The sequence below is a fragment of the Bos taurus genome, chromosome 28 (genome assembly GCF_002263795.3).
Source record: "Bos taurus isolate L1 Dominette 01449 registration number 42190680 breed Hereford chromosome 28, ARS-UCD2.0, whole genome shotgun sequence".
In the NCBI taxonomy this organism is placed as follows: domain Eukaryota; kingdom Metazoa; phylum Chordata; class Mammalia; order Artiodactyla; family Bovidae; genus Bos; species Bos taurus.
In genome coordinates, this window is record NC_037355.1 from 9,900,320 (window position 1) to 9,917,981 (window position 17,662).

Consider the following 17,662-nt stretch of genomic DNA (forward strand, 5'->3'; position numbering starts at 1 on the left):
AGAGGCTCTTTAGTTCTTCTTCGTTTTCCACCATAAGGATGGTGTCATCTGCATATCTGAGGTTATTAATATTTATCCCAAAATCTTGATTCCAGCTTGTGCTTCATCCAGCCCAGCATTTCTCATGATGTACTCTGCATAGAAGTTAAGTAAGCAGGATGACAATATACAGCCTTGACGTACTCCTTTTCCTATTTGGAATTGGTCTGTGTTCCTTGTCCAGTTCTAACTGTTGCTTCCTGACCTGCATACAGATTTCTCAAGAGGCAGGTCTGATGGCCTGGTATTCCCATCTCTTTAAGTATCAATACTTAACTCATATCTCTCTTCATTTATTTATGTATTGTATTGAGACTGTATTGTGCCAGATGCTGTGCTCTATGTTGCATAGAAGTTAAATGAACAGAACTGACATGGACCTTCCCTTAATGTGTCATTGAGAAAATGCATTGTTCTTCGAACAGAGGTGCTTAATGGCTGTTAGCTGCCCCTAGAGAGGAGGTAGTGCCCAGTTCAGTTCAGTTCAGTTCAGTCACTCAGTCGTGTCCGACTCTTTGCAACCCCATGACTCGCAGCACGCCAGGCCTCCCTGTCCATCACCAACTCCCGGAGTTCACTCAGACTCACGTCCATCGAGTCAGTGATGCCATCCAGCCATCTCATCCTCTGTCATCCCCTTCTCCTCCTGCCCCCAACCCCTCCCAGCATCAGAGTCTTTTCCAATGAGTCAACTCTTCGCATGAGGTGGCCAAAGTACTGGAGTTTCAGCTTTAGCATCATTCCTTCCAAAGGAGTCCCAGGGCTGATCTTCAGAATGGACTGGTTGGATCTCCTTGCAGTCCAAGGGACTCTCAAGAGTCTTCTCCAACACCACAGTTCAAAAGCATCAATTCTTCGGCGTTCAGCCTTCTTCACAGTCCAACTCTCACATCCATACATGACCACAGGAAAAACCATAGCCTTGACTAGACGGACCTCTGTTGGCAAAATGTTGTCTCTGCTTTTGAATATGCTATCTAGGTTGGACATAACTTTCCTTCCAAGGAGTAAGCGTCTTAATTTCATGGCTGCAGTCACCATCTGCTAGCATATAATAAATGGCAACTCCCTTTTCTTTGAAAGATGTAGGAGTAATACATTTATTCTTTTACTCTTCAGATGTCCTTTATGAATATCTTCTATGCCTTGGGTTCTAGGGATGCAGTATGAACAAGGTAGACGGAATACCTTTTTTCATGGAATATACGGAAGACAGTGGGCCAGAAGACAGTTAAATAAAGAAGTTACAGAGTGTGATCTATGTTATAAAGGAATGAGAAAGAGTCTGGGTAGGAGACTAAGTCTGGGTAGGAGATAAGGAGAGGAGAGGACTGTAAGTCAAGACCTCAAGGATGGGAAAGAGCAGGCTTTACAAAGGCCCTGAGGAAGAATATTTCTGGTAAAGGGAAAAACAAGCAAAAAATTTAAGATATAAAAGGGCTTTCTGCATTGGAGAAACCAGAAGGTAACATATATATCTGGATTGTGACAAAGTGCGGGAAGTTGTGAGATATTGTAGAGATGGGAGAAAATAGATTGTGCAGGGTCTAATAAACCATGAGAAAGATCAGTTACATGGGGCCTGGCGTGATGGTGGGCCACGTGAAAGGAACATGGCCAGTGAGTAGAAGGAAATAATAAAGATAGTGCCTAATTGTCCGATTTCTTTTTAGTTTATAAATATTTTGATTGAAGTTTAATGGCAATGTTGTATTAATTACTGCCATACAACAAAGTGACTCACATACATTCTTTTTCATATTTATGGTTTATTGCAGGATATTGAATATAGTCCTCTCTGGTATACAGTAGGACCTTGTTTTTTGTCCATTCTATATACAATAGTTTGCACCTGCTAATCCCTAACTCCCAATCCACCCCCAACCCTGTCCCCTTTGGCAACCACAGATCTGTTCCCTGTGTCTGGGAGTCTGTTTCTGTTTCATAGATGTGTTCATTTGTGTCCTGTTTTACATTCCACATATGTGTATTTGACTTTCTTTTTCTGACTTCCAAAGTTGTCTGATTTTAATTACTTTGATTGGCAGTGCTACTTATGGAGATAAGGAACAATGGAAAATAGTAAAATTTTGAGGAAGAAAAATTCACATTTTGTGGATATTTAATTCAAGCAGAATATAGCCCTATTAAAATATGATCATTATTTGTGGCTCTTCATAAGAAAAACAGACTTATCTGTATCGTGTTTTGTGTTTCTCTTTGTTTCTGTGACATTCAAGATAGGCATTTAAGACCTCTTTAGAAGTTTTTCCAGCTTTTACTTTTGTTAAGTCTCAGTTGGCAGAAGCTAAAGAGTCTTGTCAGTAATGAGACTGATACTGGCCTGTGGGAAGACCAGCAGAGTCTGACTTTGGATTAGGTGGTTGGTGACAATGAAACTATTAGAGAATACCAAAAGGTCTACTTAGAGATTACTGGTGACATAAATTTATCCTACCTTGATGCAGTTCTTAATTTAGGGTATTACAGGTGAAAGAGGTAAAGTTCCTTTCTGATGGAAGTGATATTTCCTACTAAACTGAGAATAGAAAGGCATTGATGAAATGCTTATTTGCTCAGAGGAAGCATTCTGCCTTCTACCTGATGTTTGAATAGATGCCTCTTGTGACTGTTGGAAATTAAGAGGTCTGATGTCTTGATCATCTCTGATATTTGTATGTTTCTGTCTGACTCCTGTCAATGTCCAGCTGACATTACCAGACATATGGCTAATGCTGTCATCACAGGCTGTAAACTCTTATGTGACATTTTGTATATATGCTTTTGCTTCATAGTCATCAGCACAGAGCAATAGATTACTTCTCTGATTGTATTTTTTTTCATGAGATTAAAAAAGGTATAACTGTGGTCTTACATAAAAAAAAAAACACCTACATAACACAAACACAAAATGATACTAATGATATAGCCTCTAGTTTTCTCTCACCAAAAAAGGGTGGTGGCTCAAGAGACAGGCATATACAGTAAAAATGTGAAAGGTATATTTAATTTCTCTCTTTTAATTTGTATGGGAGAGAGATTCCCTTCTCTCCTTTTGCCTTTTTCCACAAAAACATTGAATATGAGGGCCGGAAGGGACCTTGAAGGATATTCGATTCATTTGCTAGTGAGGAACAGAGGACTGGGCAGACACACTAGTTCAGATGGGATCATATCATTGTAAATAAGAATATTGCTAAAAATAGGTTTTCCCCAAAGTGTCGCTAGTGTGAGTTCATGGGTCCCTGCTATGTTTCAGGAATCTTTCACAGAACTTCTAGTTGTGTGTTACTGGGATATTACAAGTCTTTCCTTTTGTCTTCAGTGCCTTTAGCTTTATTGCAAAGCATGTCTTTTGGAAGTTTTGAACTAGTAACTTGTGGAATGCAGCCATAAAATTAAAAGACGCTTACTCCTTGGAAGGAAAGTTATGACCAACCTACATAGCATATTCAAACACAAAGACATTACTTTGCCAACAAAGGTCCGTCTAGTCAAGGCTATGGTTTTTCCAGTGCTCATGTATGGATGTGAGAGTTGGACTGTGAAGAAAGCTGAGCACCGAAGAATTGATGCTTTTGAACTGTGGTGTTGGAGAAGACTGTTGAGAGTCCCTTGGACTGCAAGGAGATCCAACCAGTCCATCCTAAAGGAGATCAGCCCTGGGTGTTCTTTGGAAGGACTGATGCTAAAGCTGAAACTCCAATACTTTGGCCACCCCTTGTGAAGAGTTGACTCATTGGAAAAGACTCTGATGCTGGGAGGGGTTGGGGGCAGGAGGAGCAGGGGACGACAGAAGATGAGATGGCTGGATGGCATCACTGACTCAATGGACGTGAATCTGAGTGAACTCCGGGAGTTGGTGATGGACAGGGAGGCCTGGCGTGCTGCGATTCATGGGGTCGCAAGGAGTCAGACACGACTGAGCGACTGAACTGAACTGAACTTGTGGAATCTGGCATCCTTCAGTAGCATTTGATGTCATGGTTCCTATCTTTTTCCAAGACTTGTGACCATTTTTATGATTGTCGAGGTCTGCTTTGATCCTTGGTCACCGTGTGTGCCCCTGGATCTAGTGTTGCTGCTGCTGCTAAGTCACTTCAGTCATGTCTGACTCTGTGTGACCCCATAGACGGCAGCCCACCAGGCTCCCCCGTCCCTGGGACTCCCCAGGCAAGAACACTGGAATGGGTTGCCATTTCCTTCTCCAATGCATGAAAGTGAAAAGTGAAGTCGCTCAGTCGTGTCCGACTCTTCGTGACCCCATGGACTGCAGCCTACCTGGCTCCTCTGCCCATGGGATTTTCAGGCAAGAGTACTGGAGTGAGGTGCCATTGCCTTCTCTGGATCTTGTGTTAGGCACCACAAAAGAGAGCTCTTCCAGTGGACATTGACTGTGGCCTCAATTCTGAAATGCTTACCTCAGCTTTTCCTTGCAGATGTTATCCATTTTATTGCTGACTTATTCTTCTTGCTTCTTTTGCTAAATTTTATAGTTAGCACCATTTTCTCATACATGATTTTGGTGCCATAATTAACATTCTTATACAAGCTTTCTCATACATATAAATTTTTCTTAGTGAATTTATCTAGGAATGGAACTTCCAGGTTAAAGGGCATTCCCATTTTCAACTTCTATGTCAAGTTGTTTTCTAAAGGGTTTTTTTTTTTTAATATAAATAATTTACTTTCCTATCAGGAGGGCATAAAAGTTCCTATTTTTCCACATTTTTGTCAACACTTAGTATTGTCAGACTTTTTTATTCCACTCTGCAGAGTAGAAAATAGATTTTATTTTGCTTTTATTCTCTATTTCTCTAATTGCTGCTGCTGCTGCTAAGTCACTTCAGTCATGTCCAACTCTGTGCGACCCCAGAGACGGCAACCCACCAGGCTCCCCCGTCCCTGGGATCCTCCAGGCAAGAACACTGGAGTGGGTTGCCATTTCCTTCTCCAATGCAGGAAAGTGAAAAGTGAAAGTGAAGTCGCTGTCAGGTCTGACTTTTAGCGGCCCCATGGACTGCAGCCTACCAGGCTCCTCCATCCATGGGATTTTCTAGGCAAGAGTACTGGAGAGGCTTGCCATTGCCTTCTCCGTCTCTAATTGCTAATACCTATATTTCTTGATCTACTAATATTCTAGTCACTTGTAACCTCTTTCCATGTGTTAATTCACCATTTATATTTTTTCTACTGTGAAATGCTCTTTATGCCTTTTTCCTATTATTTTATTTTCCTCAATGATTTTAATAATTTCTTTATATATGCATTTATCTTATATAGTATTTCAAATATCTTCCATAGTTTTTGGTTTTTCATTTTATTTTGTGGCTTTTACTGAACAGAAGTTCTTAATTTTAATGAAGGTGAATTTATCAGTCTTTCCTTTTGTGTTGATTCTTGCTTGAAAAATCCTTTCTAATTGTAAGCTAATACTGATATTCGCTCATATTTTCTTCTAAAAGTCTTAAAATTTACCTTTCACAGTTAAAAATCTTTAAACCTTAGAGTTGATTTTCCATGTGTAATTTTAATGAACAAATTACATATTTATCTGTATTTCCATTCATTCTTGTCATATACTTACACATTTTGACATATAATAGTTAAGGTGCATTTTTTTGTAGTCTGCATTTTTAGTTTCATTCACGGTATTCTGATTTACCTAAGTTGTGCACAAAGGTTGGTGTTTTGGCTGACACTTCTCTCATAATCGTTATATTAATGCAATTCACCCCTCTGTGTGGATTATCTGGTTTCTATAAAGGTGTGTGCTCTGCCTGAAGGCTCTTTCATATTCATTGGATTTATAGGGTTTCTCTCTAGTGTGAAGGATCTGATGCTATCTAAGGACAGAGTATGTATTAAAGACTTTTCCAAAGAAATGTCATTCTTATGTTTTTTTCACCAGTGTGAATTTGCTCATGTACTTAATAGGATGTGTGGTAACTGAAAGCTCTTCTACAGGGAACACTTTCATAGAGTGTCTTTTGTGACTTTTTCAGTGGGTATAAATGTTAACGCTGTTTTTAAAGGCTCTTTCAAATTTACTCCATTTTTACAGGGTTTCTCTCCAGTGTGACAGTTGTATTTTTTTCCATTTGCACAATTGCACAATTTATCAAAGCTTTCAGTTTTTTTTTCTTTCATATAAGTTGTCAACAGTTTTTTCCAACTTCTGCATTCAAAATATATTATGTTCCAATTGCTTTGTCTTTAGCAGGTTGTCAATAAACATAGGTGGCCTGCACCTGGCATGGTTGTGATTTGTACAACTTGCCATTAGCATCATTGAACTAAATAGCACAGATACCCCAACTTACTGGCTCATTCATTTACTATGATTTATTCAGTATGAGTCATTGCATAAAGTACAGACTCCATTGCTGGCTCTTGAGTTTGTGAATTCCTGCTAGATACCAGATGCCTGTTGTGATCCATGGCCAATCACATTGCTTCTCTCAGAGTCCGTGGTGATTGGTCACTGCGTGTCTGTTCTCTGTTTCACATACAGACAGCAACTGTGCTGTTGTGTTCCCTCCTGTCTCCCTGTGATCATGGCACAGGACATTTTACACAGATGGATACATGGGAATTGCCTATCAAAGATGAAGGTCCGGTCGTGAAACAAAAGGTGGTGAAAATGAAATTCTGATTGAACACAGAGTTGTAGAGGCAACATCTGAATGCAGGAGTGTGGCCACTGTAGCTGCTTGAGAATATACAGCCATGCAGCCAGAGAATGGAGTGATGGTGAGCTTACTGACATAAATGAGGGAAACAGATGTGACAAAAGGATGAAGATGTCCCAGAGGAAGTGACAGTGACAAGATGTTCATATTAAAGAACTCTGTGATATTTTATAACATTGAAAATGCTGAAAAATGTGGGATTATGACCACTGGCCATGACATTTGAAAAAAATGTACATTCCAGAGGGAAAGTTACCATGAGAAGGATAAAGCAAGCACTGTTCAGACTACTCTTGAGAAGTGTTTTCTGAAGAAATAAAACACTTTCCATTCTCCATATTTCTAATGTAGTCAATTACAGCATGCTAAACCAATATTATGCAGATGACACCACCCTTATGGCAGAAAGTGAAAAGGACCTAAAAAGCCTCTTGATGAAAGTGAAAGAGGAGAGTGAAAAAGTTGGCTTAAAGCTCAACACTTAGAAAATGAAGATCATAGCATCCGGTCCCATCACTTCATGGGAAATAGATGGGGAAACAGTGGAAACAGTGTCAGACTTTATTTTTTTTTGGGCTCCAAAATCACTGCAGATGGTGACTGCAGCCACGAAATTAAAAGACGCTTACTCCTTGGAAGGAAAGTTATGACCAACCTAGATAGCACATTCAAAAGCAGAGACATTACTTTGCCAACAAAGGTCCATCTAGTCAAGGCTATGGTTTTTCCAGTGGTCACGTATGGATGTGAGAGTTGGACTGTGAAGAAAGCTGAGCGCCAAAGAATTGATGCTTTTGAACTGTGGTGTTGGAGAAGACTGTTGAGAGTCCCTTGGACTGCAAGGAGATCCAACCAGTCCATCCTAAAGGAGATTAGTCCTGGGTGTTCTTTGGAAGGACTGATGCTAAAGCTGAAACTCCAATGCTTTGGCCACCTCATGCAAAGAGTTGACTCATTGGAAAAAACTCTGATGCTGGGAGGGGTTGGGAGCAGGAGGAGAAGGGGACGACAGAGGATGAGATGGCTGGATGGCATCACCGACTCGATGGACGTGAGTTTGAGTGAACTCCGGGAGTTGGTGATGGACAGGGAGGTCTGGCGTGCTGCGATTCATGGGGTCGCAAAGAGTCGGACATGACTGAGCGACTGAACTGAACTGAAATCAATATTAGTTTTACTATTTTATTTTTTGTACTTTCATAACTGATACTGGGGAGAGTTTTAATGTTTGAATGAAAAATTTTAAAGATCAAGGAACAATTCATAAGTAATTGTCCCAGATATTGCTTTGCATAGTCATTTTTTAGAGTCCTATACTAATGTGCAAACTGAGGACTGCCTGCATTTTTAAAATGAATAAATATAGACTCAATGTGAGATCACAGATATGGGTTGGTTTTCTTTGGATTCTCTTAGCTTATTTGTTCTGCTATCTACATATTTGCTGTAAGAAAACAAAATAGTACAGTTAACATTTTATTTGGCAATAGGCTAGAAAAGGTAGACCTGATGATGGAACAAATGAAATAAACTTGTGACTACTTATCACAACTTCTGGAACATAATAGACCCTAGATCAGTGCAAAGCATATCCAGGATTTGATCATTTGTCTCTGCCTCCACTGTTCCCACTGTGGTCTGAGTCACCTTCACGTCCGCTAAATGGTTGCAGTGATCCTGTGAGGTCACCCTGCTTCTTCCTCACCTCCCTGTAGGTTGCATTTAGTACATAGCACAGGCTCCTCAGTCCCTCAGAAAAATCCAGAGGCTTTACACTGGGCTCAGGGTCTGTATTGATCTGGACCCTCATCTCCCACCATCCTCCTGCTGGCTTACTCCATTCCATCTGCAATGACATCGGCCCTATTCTTGGACATGCCAGGTACTCTTCTGCCTGAGAGACTTTCACAGGCCTTCCTTCTGCTTGGAATGCCCCTTCTGCAAGTACTCATGTGACTGATTCCTCTTCCCTGCTTCAAGTCTTTGCCCAAGTGAAGCCTGATAACTTTATTCATAATTTTAATCACCCCCACTGTAGCATCACTACGATCCCCTTTTCCTGTTCCATTTTTTCCTACAGACTTTTCACCTTTAACATAATTCGTGAACTTATTGTCTTTTTGTTTATTGTCTCTCTTCCCTGCCAGGAGGTAAGCCTAATAAGTTCAGAGTTCTTTGATTTATTTACTAAATTTTCTCAAGGGCTTAGAACATTTCCTAGCATACATTATGTCCTCAGAAAATATTTCAGTTATGAATGTTTGAAAGAAGCTGTTGGTGGTGTTATTTGATAATTATTTTCCATCTTGTACCATTCCAGCAGACTTGGCAGCAGTTGTTATAGAAATCATGTCTTATTTACTCATTGTAAAATTGCCTGGAATGCAGTATTGTAGTGCTGGCTTTCCCCCCTGTAAATAATTGATCTCTACACTTAAGAGCTGTAAGAAAGATCACAGGAAAAATACAGGAGCATTTAACAAAAGGAATTCAATCCAACATATACTTATGAAGTATTTACTATGTGCAGAGGTGTAAATTGAATGGTCTTATGATTCCCTCAGGTTTTAACTAAGCTGTTTATTTTCATTGGATACCTGGTTTTCATAGAGTTTTATCTGACCTGCTTGACAGATAGCATTGGATACACTACCCATGGTGAACTTTTTGAGTTAGGGCTAACTGTGGCAAAATTATCAGGATGTAACTAAAGGAGAGGATCAGTTATGAAAGGTTTAAACCTGGATAAACATTTTGAAAGATAAGCCTAATCAGAGCCTAAGGAAAGTACTTGGTGTGATAAGGGACTTTTTAATGACCAGAGTTATTAAAAGCATTTTTGGACTTTTCAAAAGTACATTATGCTTGGATAGCTTAGATTATATATGGAAAGAGTTGTAGTCTAATTTTTATGGTGTTTATGTGGAAATAGGGGGGAAATTAAGGACTCAATTGCTTTATTCATTGATCCAGTGTACACTTGTGATACATTAAAATTTCTCATGATTGTGATAGGATCCGTGATTTTCTCCCAAAATGCCCTGTTTCCTGGCACATGTAACTATGAAATCATTTAATGGGATTGTATAATGCTCACCTTAATTTGGGAAATTAAATAGTTTCTTACCTTGGCAATTTTAGAAAGCAGCTCCAGTTGTCAGCATGGCAGTTCATGTTTCTGAATAATCGTAAAGTGGATTATGTTAAATAATCATTTATTGTATATATTTGCCAGGCACAGTGTTAGACACTGTATACTCTTATAATTACATACATTAATGCATAGTAACAATCGAGGAAACTGAAGGAAGGAAAATTGTGCCATAGGAACACAAAACAAGGGAATTGCCATAGCCTGGTGGGTCAGGGAAGGCTACACTCTGGAAGAGATGTTTGAATTGATATATGAAAGATGATTGTCTTAGCTGGAGGGTGGAGAATGGGTTTAACGACAAGAGTCACGTAGGAGCATAGGAATGAAGGAGGGTTGGTAGGAAGAAATGTTGGGCCATGGGCCATAGACCATGCAGTGCAAAGCCTTTTAGGCTAGAGGTTGGTTTTAGTCTTTTTCCTTAGACCAGTGAGAAGCCAGTAAGTAAAAGATTGTAAGCCAGGAAACAGTATGGTTGGGCTGATGATGAGACTTCAAGGTGAAGCACTGTCGTGAGGGAGTTTGCAGTGTGGAAAGCTGTTCTGAAGATTTTGAAGATGTCTAAGTAAGAGCTGATTGTAGCTCGGGTGGTGAGAGAGTAATGGAGTCGAAAGATACTGATGGTGCAGATGTCACAGGACTTGGTGACTATATGCTGGATGTCTCTTAAGCTCTGCCATTTATCTAATTGTTTATGAAGTTTCTTCTAAAAGATTTCTTTATTCACAGTTCATTATTCAGAATCTTATAAAACAAGATTAGTAATTTTGTTTCTTCATGTTTGTTTTGGGATTGGTGTAGGTTCAAGTATTTCTGGAAACAGCAAGATATTAGTATCTTCTAAGGCTAGTCATTCATGGTTGAGTAGTTAACAGACTTTGAAATTTAAGAAAGTGAAATAATGAAACAGAAGAACAATTCATTTTTGTAGAATTTTTTCCTGCAATGTGATTTCTTGTGAGTTGAATCAAAATCTGTTGCCCTAGGTGCTAGGAACTCAAAAAACAAAGTATACCAAAAGGTGGTGAGTATTGAAGGGTGATTTTAGTTTTTACAGGTTGAGGCACACCAGGGCACATGCGACCAAAATATGAACACAAGAAGTGATAGTTAAGTTAGCAGTCTGGACCCCAAGGCCTGGGTAGCAAAGACTGATTTAGAAGATGCTTTATGACCCCCAAAGTCATATTTTAATGTATCCTTCTTGTTCTGTTACCTGAGCAGTGTTAACTGTCTGGATCCAATCAGTATCGGGCACTGTTTAATCTTTCTTTTTGGATAGATTTCGTGTGTGAGTGTGTGTACCAATATCCGATACACATATGTATGTGTCGACCATAGCCAGATTTATTTATTGTACATTGGTTATAATAATTAAAAATAAAGCTACTTGTCAAAACTTTTCAAATGCATAGTCAGTAGGCTCTCAAACCTCAGTGGTTCTGGAGAAAAAACCGTGCATTGAGACGATTTTACTTTTTGTCAGAAAGGAACCCCACAGCTTCCGGAGAAACTGGGGAAAATCTTATTGTGTGTGTCAAGCTAGGTTCTATCCATCAAGGTTGGATCATGGTTGAAAGTTGTAGTCATAGGCTGTTTTGTTGGTGGTGTGGTGGAGCTCCCTGAATTCAGTGTTATTTCTTGACTAAGAGCTACATCACACAATGTCGAGGTACTAAATCAGAAGGAAACTGCACAGTGAGCTGGTTTTATTGGTTTGATGGAACAGTTCAGTACTTTACTCCTTTCCCTTATGTAAGTTGGAGAAGGAAATGGCAACCCACTCCAGTGTTCTTGCCTGGAGAATGCCATGGACGGAGAAGCCTGGTAGGTTGCAGCCCATGGGGTCGCACAGAGTCGGACACGACTGAAGTGACTTAGCAGCAGCAGCAGCACCACATACTAATGAGCATCTCTACATGTGCTCTCATTTCTAGTTCTGTCCAAAATCCATGACGTATTTTAACTGTTACATTTGACTGTTACTGATTGCCTCCAAACTCTTATAAAAGACTTATCACATCTTTTCTGGGATCAGGGTCCTTTCTGGGACTCATTCTGAATCTCCCTCATACTTGAGCACTTGTTAGAAATGCAGAATCTACCCAAGACCCATGAGTGAGAGGATGCATGTTAAAGATAGAGAAGTACATCTTTAGATAACAGAAGTAGTAAAAGTCACTTGAGCCTTCAGAACCAATGTGGGGCTGGGGACTTTCAGTTAAATTAGGTTTCATGACCAATTCTTGGAAATAAGTATGATCAGCCGTTTGTGAGTGACAGGTTACTTTGAGCCTCGTTTTCCTCAACTGTTTCCTCAACTGCTTGTTTGTATGAATGATCAGTATATTGCTGGAATATTGGGAGGGTTAAATTAATGCCAGGACTGATACATGCTATATTTTTGGTAAATGTGATGTGCCTTCTCTTCTTTTGGAGCTTACTGGGTATCACTGTTTATTCTTACCTGCCCTGTACCTTGTTGTATTTTCTTATTCCCATTCCTAAAATGTCTTTAATTAGTCCACTGCAGTAATTACTTACTAAGTGGTATTTATTAAAGATTTCTGACTGCATGGGCTCTTTGTTGAGGCACACAGGCTTTTCTTGTTGCAGTGCACGGGCTTCTCTAATTGTAACACATAGGCTTAGTTGCCTGTGACATGTGGGATCTTAGTTCTCCCACTAGGGATCAAACCTGTATCCCCTGCATTGGAAGGTGGATACTTAACCATTGGACCACCAGGGAAGACCCCTAACTGGTATTTAGATCACCTCTAGTATCCAAAGAAGTCTGTCTTACCCAAGTTTCCATGCTGGTGTTCACTCCACAGAGGCAGTGAGACAAGATAGCAAAGACATTGGGGATTTGGGAAGGCATTGAACACATCAGCACAATTCAGCACTTTGTTATTAACACCACCTATTTGGCAAACACAATGTATCTTTGATCTTGCAGATTATATAAGCAACAAAGATACTTCATTATTTTTTATTATAGCCATGCTGAACATGATGTAATCTTCAGATGTACTCATTATATGAAAATAAGCCTTTTTTTTTTTTTTTTTAAAGCAATTGACTTTTGAAATGCAACAATTGAATGCTCACTGGAAATTAATGAGCACTGGGGGGATAGTTGGAAGGTAATTATTAAGAGATTGGACTTGGCTATGACCGATGCTATAAGCCAGCTATTAGGTACTGCTGCTACCATGCAGGAAATAAAGCAAGTACATGGCATTGATAAAGGTTTTTAAATTAGAGCTGTACTTTCCCATTGGATATAGCATTTTCCTCAGGTTAACCAAAAGGGCTTGTTTTCTGCTTTTAAATATTTGTCACATTACCTCTTCTCTACCATTCTACCACGGGTCTTCCAGCATGTACTCATATTCCCTTTTCACCTTGATTCTAATTAAAAGGGTTGATGAGTATATTTGTTTGTTTTTACTTCTCTGTTAGGTATACTGTTTCTTTGAGATTGAAATATCAAAATATAAATGGTTAGACTTTTTAGGTATTTATCACTTCAGTTCAGTTCAGTCGCTCAGTCGTGTCCGACTCTGCGACCCCATGAATCGCAGCACGCCAGGCCTCCCTGTCCATCACCAACTCCCGGAGTTCACTCAGACTCACGTCCGTCGAGTCAGTAATGCCATCCAGCCATCTCATCCTCTGTCATCCCCTTCTCCTCCTGCCTGCACCTGTTAAATTGAGATATTTTGTTTAAAAATGATAATGCCATCTCCCATTTCTTATTGATGTAGGGCCTTTTGTATGTCAGTCACGGTGGAAGTTTATCTCACTTCTCTTCTCACTTTGTCGATGGCAGAACTGGAATAGGGGCCCAGCTATTGCAAATTCTAAAGCCCATGCTTCTCGCTGTGCTCATACTGCCTGTACTGAGTCATCCTGTGGTTCATCCTTCCCTTGTATAGTTTTTCCTCTAATTCTGTGAACTTAATTGATTGGAAACCAAGAGTTGGGTCTCAGAGGACTGAACTAACAAATCACCTCTCTGTACATTTTTAAGCAATCCAGGATTATTTCACATAGGATCAAGTTGCCAGTGTGTGGTTGAACTAAAATGATTTTTTGGGTTGATTTGAACCCAGAAGCTCTGTTACTGACCTGTTTTCCTGAGTCAGTTTTGGAACAATGTGATTGTAAGCCTGCTAGTAGACTCTGTTCTATTTTTGATGATACTCGATGTCCTAGGAATATGTCAGAGCATTTCTTGATAATTTTGATGTATTAAAGCAGTGTGTAAGAACTCTAGCATAGAAATCCTGTATTTTACCATTTTCTATTCAGGTTGCCTCTGTCGATTGCAAAAAGCTGTTAATTTTCTTCAATGGTAGTAACTTTTTCCGACTCTTGCTACCCGGTTATCTTTTTATTTTATTTTTAAACTTTACAATATTGTATTAGTTTTGCCAAATATCAAAATGAATCCACCACAGGTATACCCGCGTTCCCCATCCTGAACCCACCTCCCTCCTCCCTCCCCTACCCTCCCTCTGGGTCGTCCCAGTGCACCAGCCCCAAGCATCCAGTACCGTGCATTGAACCTGGACTGGCGACTTGTTTCATACATGATATTATACATGTTTCAATGCTATTCTCCCAAGTCTCCCCACCCTCTCCCTCTCCCACAGAGTCCATAAGACTGATCTATACATCGGTGTCTCTTTTGCTGTCTCGTACACAGGGTTATTGTTACCATCTTTCTAAATTCCATATATATGTGTTAGTATACTGTATTGGTGTTTTTCTTTCTGGCTTACTTCAGTCTGTATAATAGGTTCCAGTTTTATCCATCTCATTAGAACTGATTCAAATGTAATCTTTTTAATGGCTGAGTAATACTCCATTGTGTATATGTACCACAGCTTTCTTATCCGGTTGTCTTTTTTTGATAAATAAAAATGCTCTAGGACTTGATTGTGCGGATTTGGGAAGGACAGTTCTTAGATTCACTTTGCTTTGATTTTTAAAATGCACTAAAATAACAATTTCGAGATCTGAATTTGGCTGAGTCATGCCAAATCTCACTGTTTTCCTCTTTTTCTCCTTTTGCAGGATGATGAAGTGGTCCTGCAGTGTACCGCGACCATCCACAAAGAACAACAGAAACTATGCTTGGCGGCAGAAGGATTTGGCAACAGACTTTGCTTCTTGGAGTCCACTTCGAATTCCAAGGTGAGGTAAAGCCTTTTCAGTCCATTCAAACATTGAGGTTTTAATAGTGGCGCTGAAGTTATTTGTGGGCACTCTTCGGTTTTCTGCGGAACACATCAACTAAAGGAAATTGAACAGTCTTTTCACTATCCAGTAAGCACTTTTCAATTGAGCCCCTAATCCATGTACATAACTCAGATGCAGTTGTTAAGAGGAAGAGACAGAGTCTTTTTGCTCCCATGCTATTTATATCCCAGGGGATAAGTAAACATGGTAATAATTTCAGAACCAATACGGGCTCTGAAGACAAGCAGAGTGACAGGGTGGAGAGTGCTGAGGTAAGGACTTTTGCAAAGAGTATGGAGGGAAGGCCATTCTGAGACAGTGACGTTTGAGCTGAGTGAAGTGAGAAAGGGAGAAGCAGTAAGTTCCTGACCATTCTGGAAAGAGAGACCAGGCAATGCAAGGGCCCCTCATTAAGAATGTGCTTACAGTCTCTTGAAGGAAGGACCAATAGGTACTGCAGCTCTGGTACCATGAATGGGGCCACTAGTGACGGGAGGTGAAGGGCCTACCAGCCCTTGGTTAGTATTAGATTGACCAAAATGTTTGGGTTTTTATGTTACATCTTATGGGAAAACCCAGACAAACTTATTGGCCAACCCCATAGTTGATATTTTTTCCTAGTAAGAAAGGAGGCCATTGGATCAGGTGAACAATGCAGTTCTATGTAATATTTAAAAGATTGATTTGACTTTTTTGTGGATTCGAGCAGGGGTCACCAACACCTGGTCTGCAGACCAGTCTGTGGCCTCTCAGGAAACTGGGCCTCACCACAAGAGGTGAGTGGTGGGTGAGCAAGCTAAGCTTCATCTACCCCTCCCCATTGCCTGCATTACCACCTGAACCATCCCTGCCCCTTTGTTGGTGGAAAAATTGTCTTCCGTGAGACTGGTCCTGGGTGTCAAAAAGGTTGGGGACCACTGGATTAGAGAATGTGGAAAGATTAAGATTAAAAGTGGGGAGAGCAGTGGAAGGTGCCTGCAGAAGTTTGCAGGGCAACTGCTGGGTCTGCTGATGAGAAGCAGTGATGGTGAGGAAACTTAGTAAGGGGTTGGGAATATGCTTGGAGGATTTAGAGGGTGTGCTGAAAGATCAGAGTGTATAGAATAAAGGAAAGAGAGGAAAGGCAGATACCTCTGCAGGTAGACAGTCAACCAGAAAACAGTCAGTTTATTAATCTTTTGGGTAGCACTTTTTAGTTTACAGAGTCATTTGACATGCATGATCACATCTGATTGTCACAATAAGAGTATGCTATGCATAGTTATTGCTGTTCTGTTCACTGTACACTTGAGGGCATGGATGGCTGAGAGACGACAGGTATTAGACCAGAGGCTTCCTGTGACTTGATGCCACAGCATTGATAATGGCAAATTTTCACACTTAACACCTCAGTCTTTTGATTTGAATCCCTGATTATTATTATTATTATTTTTATTAGCACAGGCCCATGATTCTTTATTTCCTGGGTCTGCGACCCACATCTAATCAGGTCGAGTAACCATAAACACTGCCAAAATGCCCAGAGTACTACTCCTACGGAAGCAGGCAGTCACTGAGTGCGAGAGGAGCTGGGTAGCGTCACCTGCAGGGAGTTATAGGCTGACGGCTTTGGGTGTTTGCACAAACTCCTTGAGAGGCCTGCGGGATGCTGAGCCACGTAGATTGAGCCTTCAACAGCTACTGCAGGACCGTGGTTGGAAAACGCAAATCTGACCTTGTTTTCTTGCTTGGAATCATTTGGCGGGGACGAGTTCTCATCACTCAAAGGATAAATTCATAGTCCTAAAGTAACATTCAGTGTCTTTTTCATCACGATTTAGTACCTGTGGTGGCCTTAACATTTCCTAAGTATTCTTCAAGACAATTCTGGATGCTTCCTCCGAGAAAGGGGCTTGCTTTGGACCTCTCTTTTCTGTGCTTCCACAGCACTGTCTTCAGTTCAGTTCAGTCGTGTCCGACTCTTTGTGACCCCATGAATCGCAGCACGCCAGGCCTCCCTGTCCATCACCAGTTTCCAGAGTTCACTCAAACTCATGTCCACTGAGTCGGTGATGCCATCCAGCCATCTGACGAAAAGGGGAAGAACGTCCAAGTGGTGGCAAGACGCAGATAGGGGGAACTTCAGGGTTCCGAGCCCTGGGCTTTGCTGCCGAGCTTCTTCATGCGCAGTCCGAGGAGAGGGATTTTGTTTGCAATTTTCTGAAGGAACCAGACCTTCCTGTTTTCATATTTTCCTGCGTTAATCAATTCCTGAAGTACAGTTTTACTTTCTGCTGCTAATGACTGTTCTTTCAATATCATATTAGACATCTGAGAAACAAGTGTAGACACATTTTCTGGAATCGATATAAGAGATCCAAGTGCTGTTGCAGTAATAGTGTCTAATGCAGAAGTCAGCAGGGTACCAAACAAGGTCTTGTGAACTTCTAGCGTGGCCTTTTGTTTCATGCTGCCATCCTTAATTAATTCTTCCATATTATTAAACAAACTGTTCGTGACATTGTACAGGAGACAGGAATCAAGACCATCC

At 40.5% G+C, this 17,662-nt stretch overlaps 1 protein-coding gene across 1 annotated transcript in view; it reads left to right on the forward strand.

The window, feature by feature from the left end:
* Window positions 1-17,662, forward strand: part of RYR2 (ryanodine receptor 2) — an 827,636-nt gene that overhangs the window by 208,972 nt on the left and 601,002 nt on the right. The window contains exon 2 of the mRNA XM_059882653.1: window positions 14,968-15,087. Within this exon, the coding sequence (XP_059738636.1) occupies window positions 14,968-15,087 (120 nt within the window). The remainder of the gene's footprint in view (window positions 1-14,967; window positions 15,088-17,662) is intronic.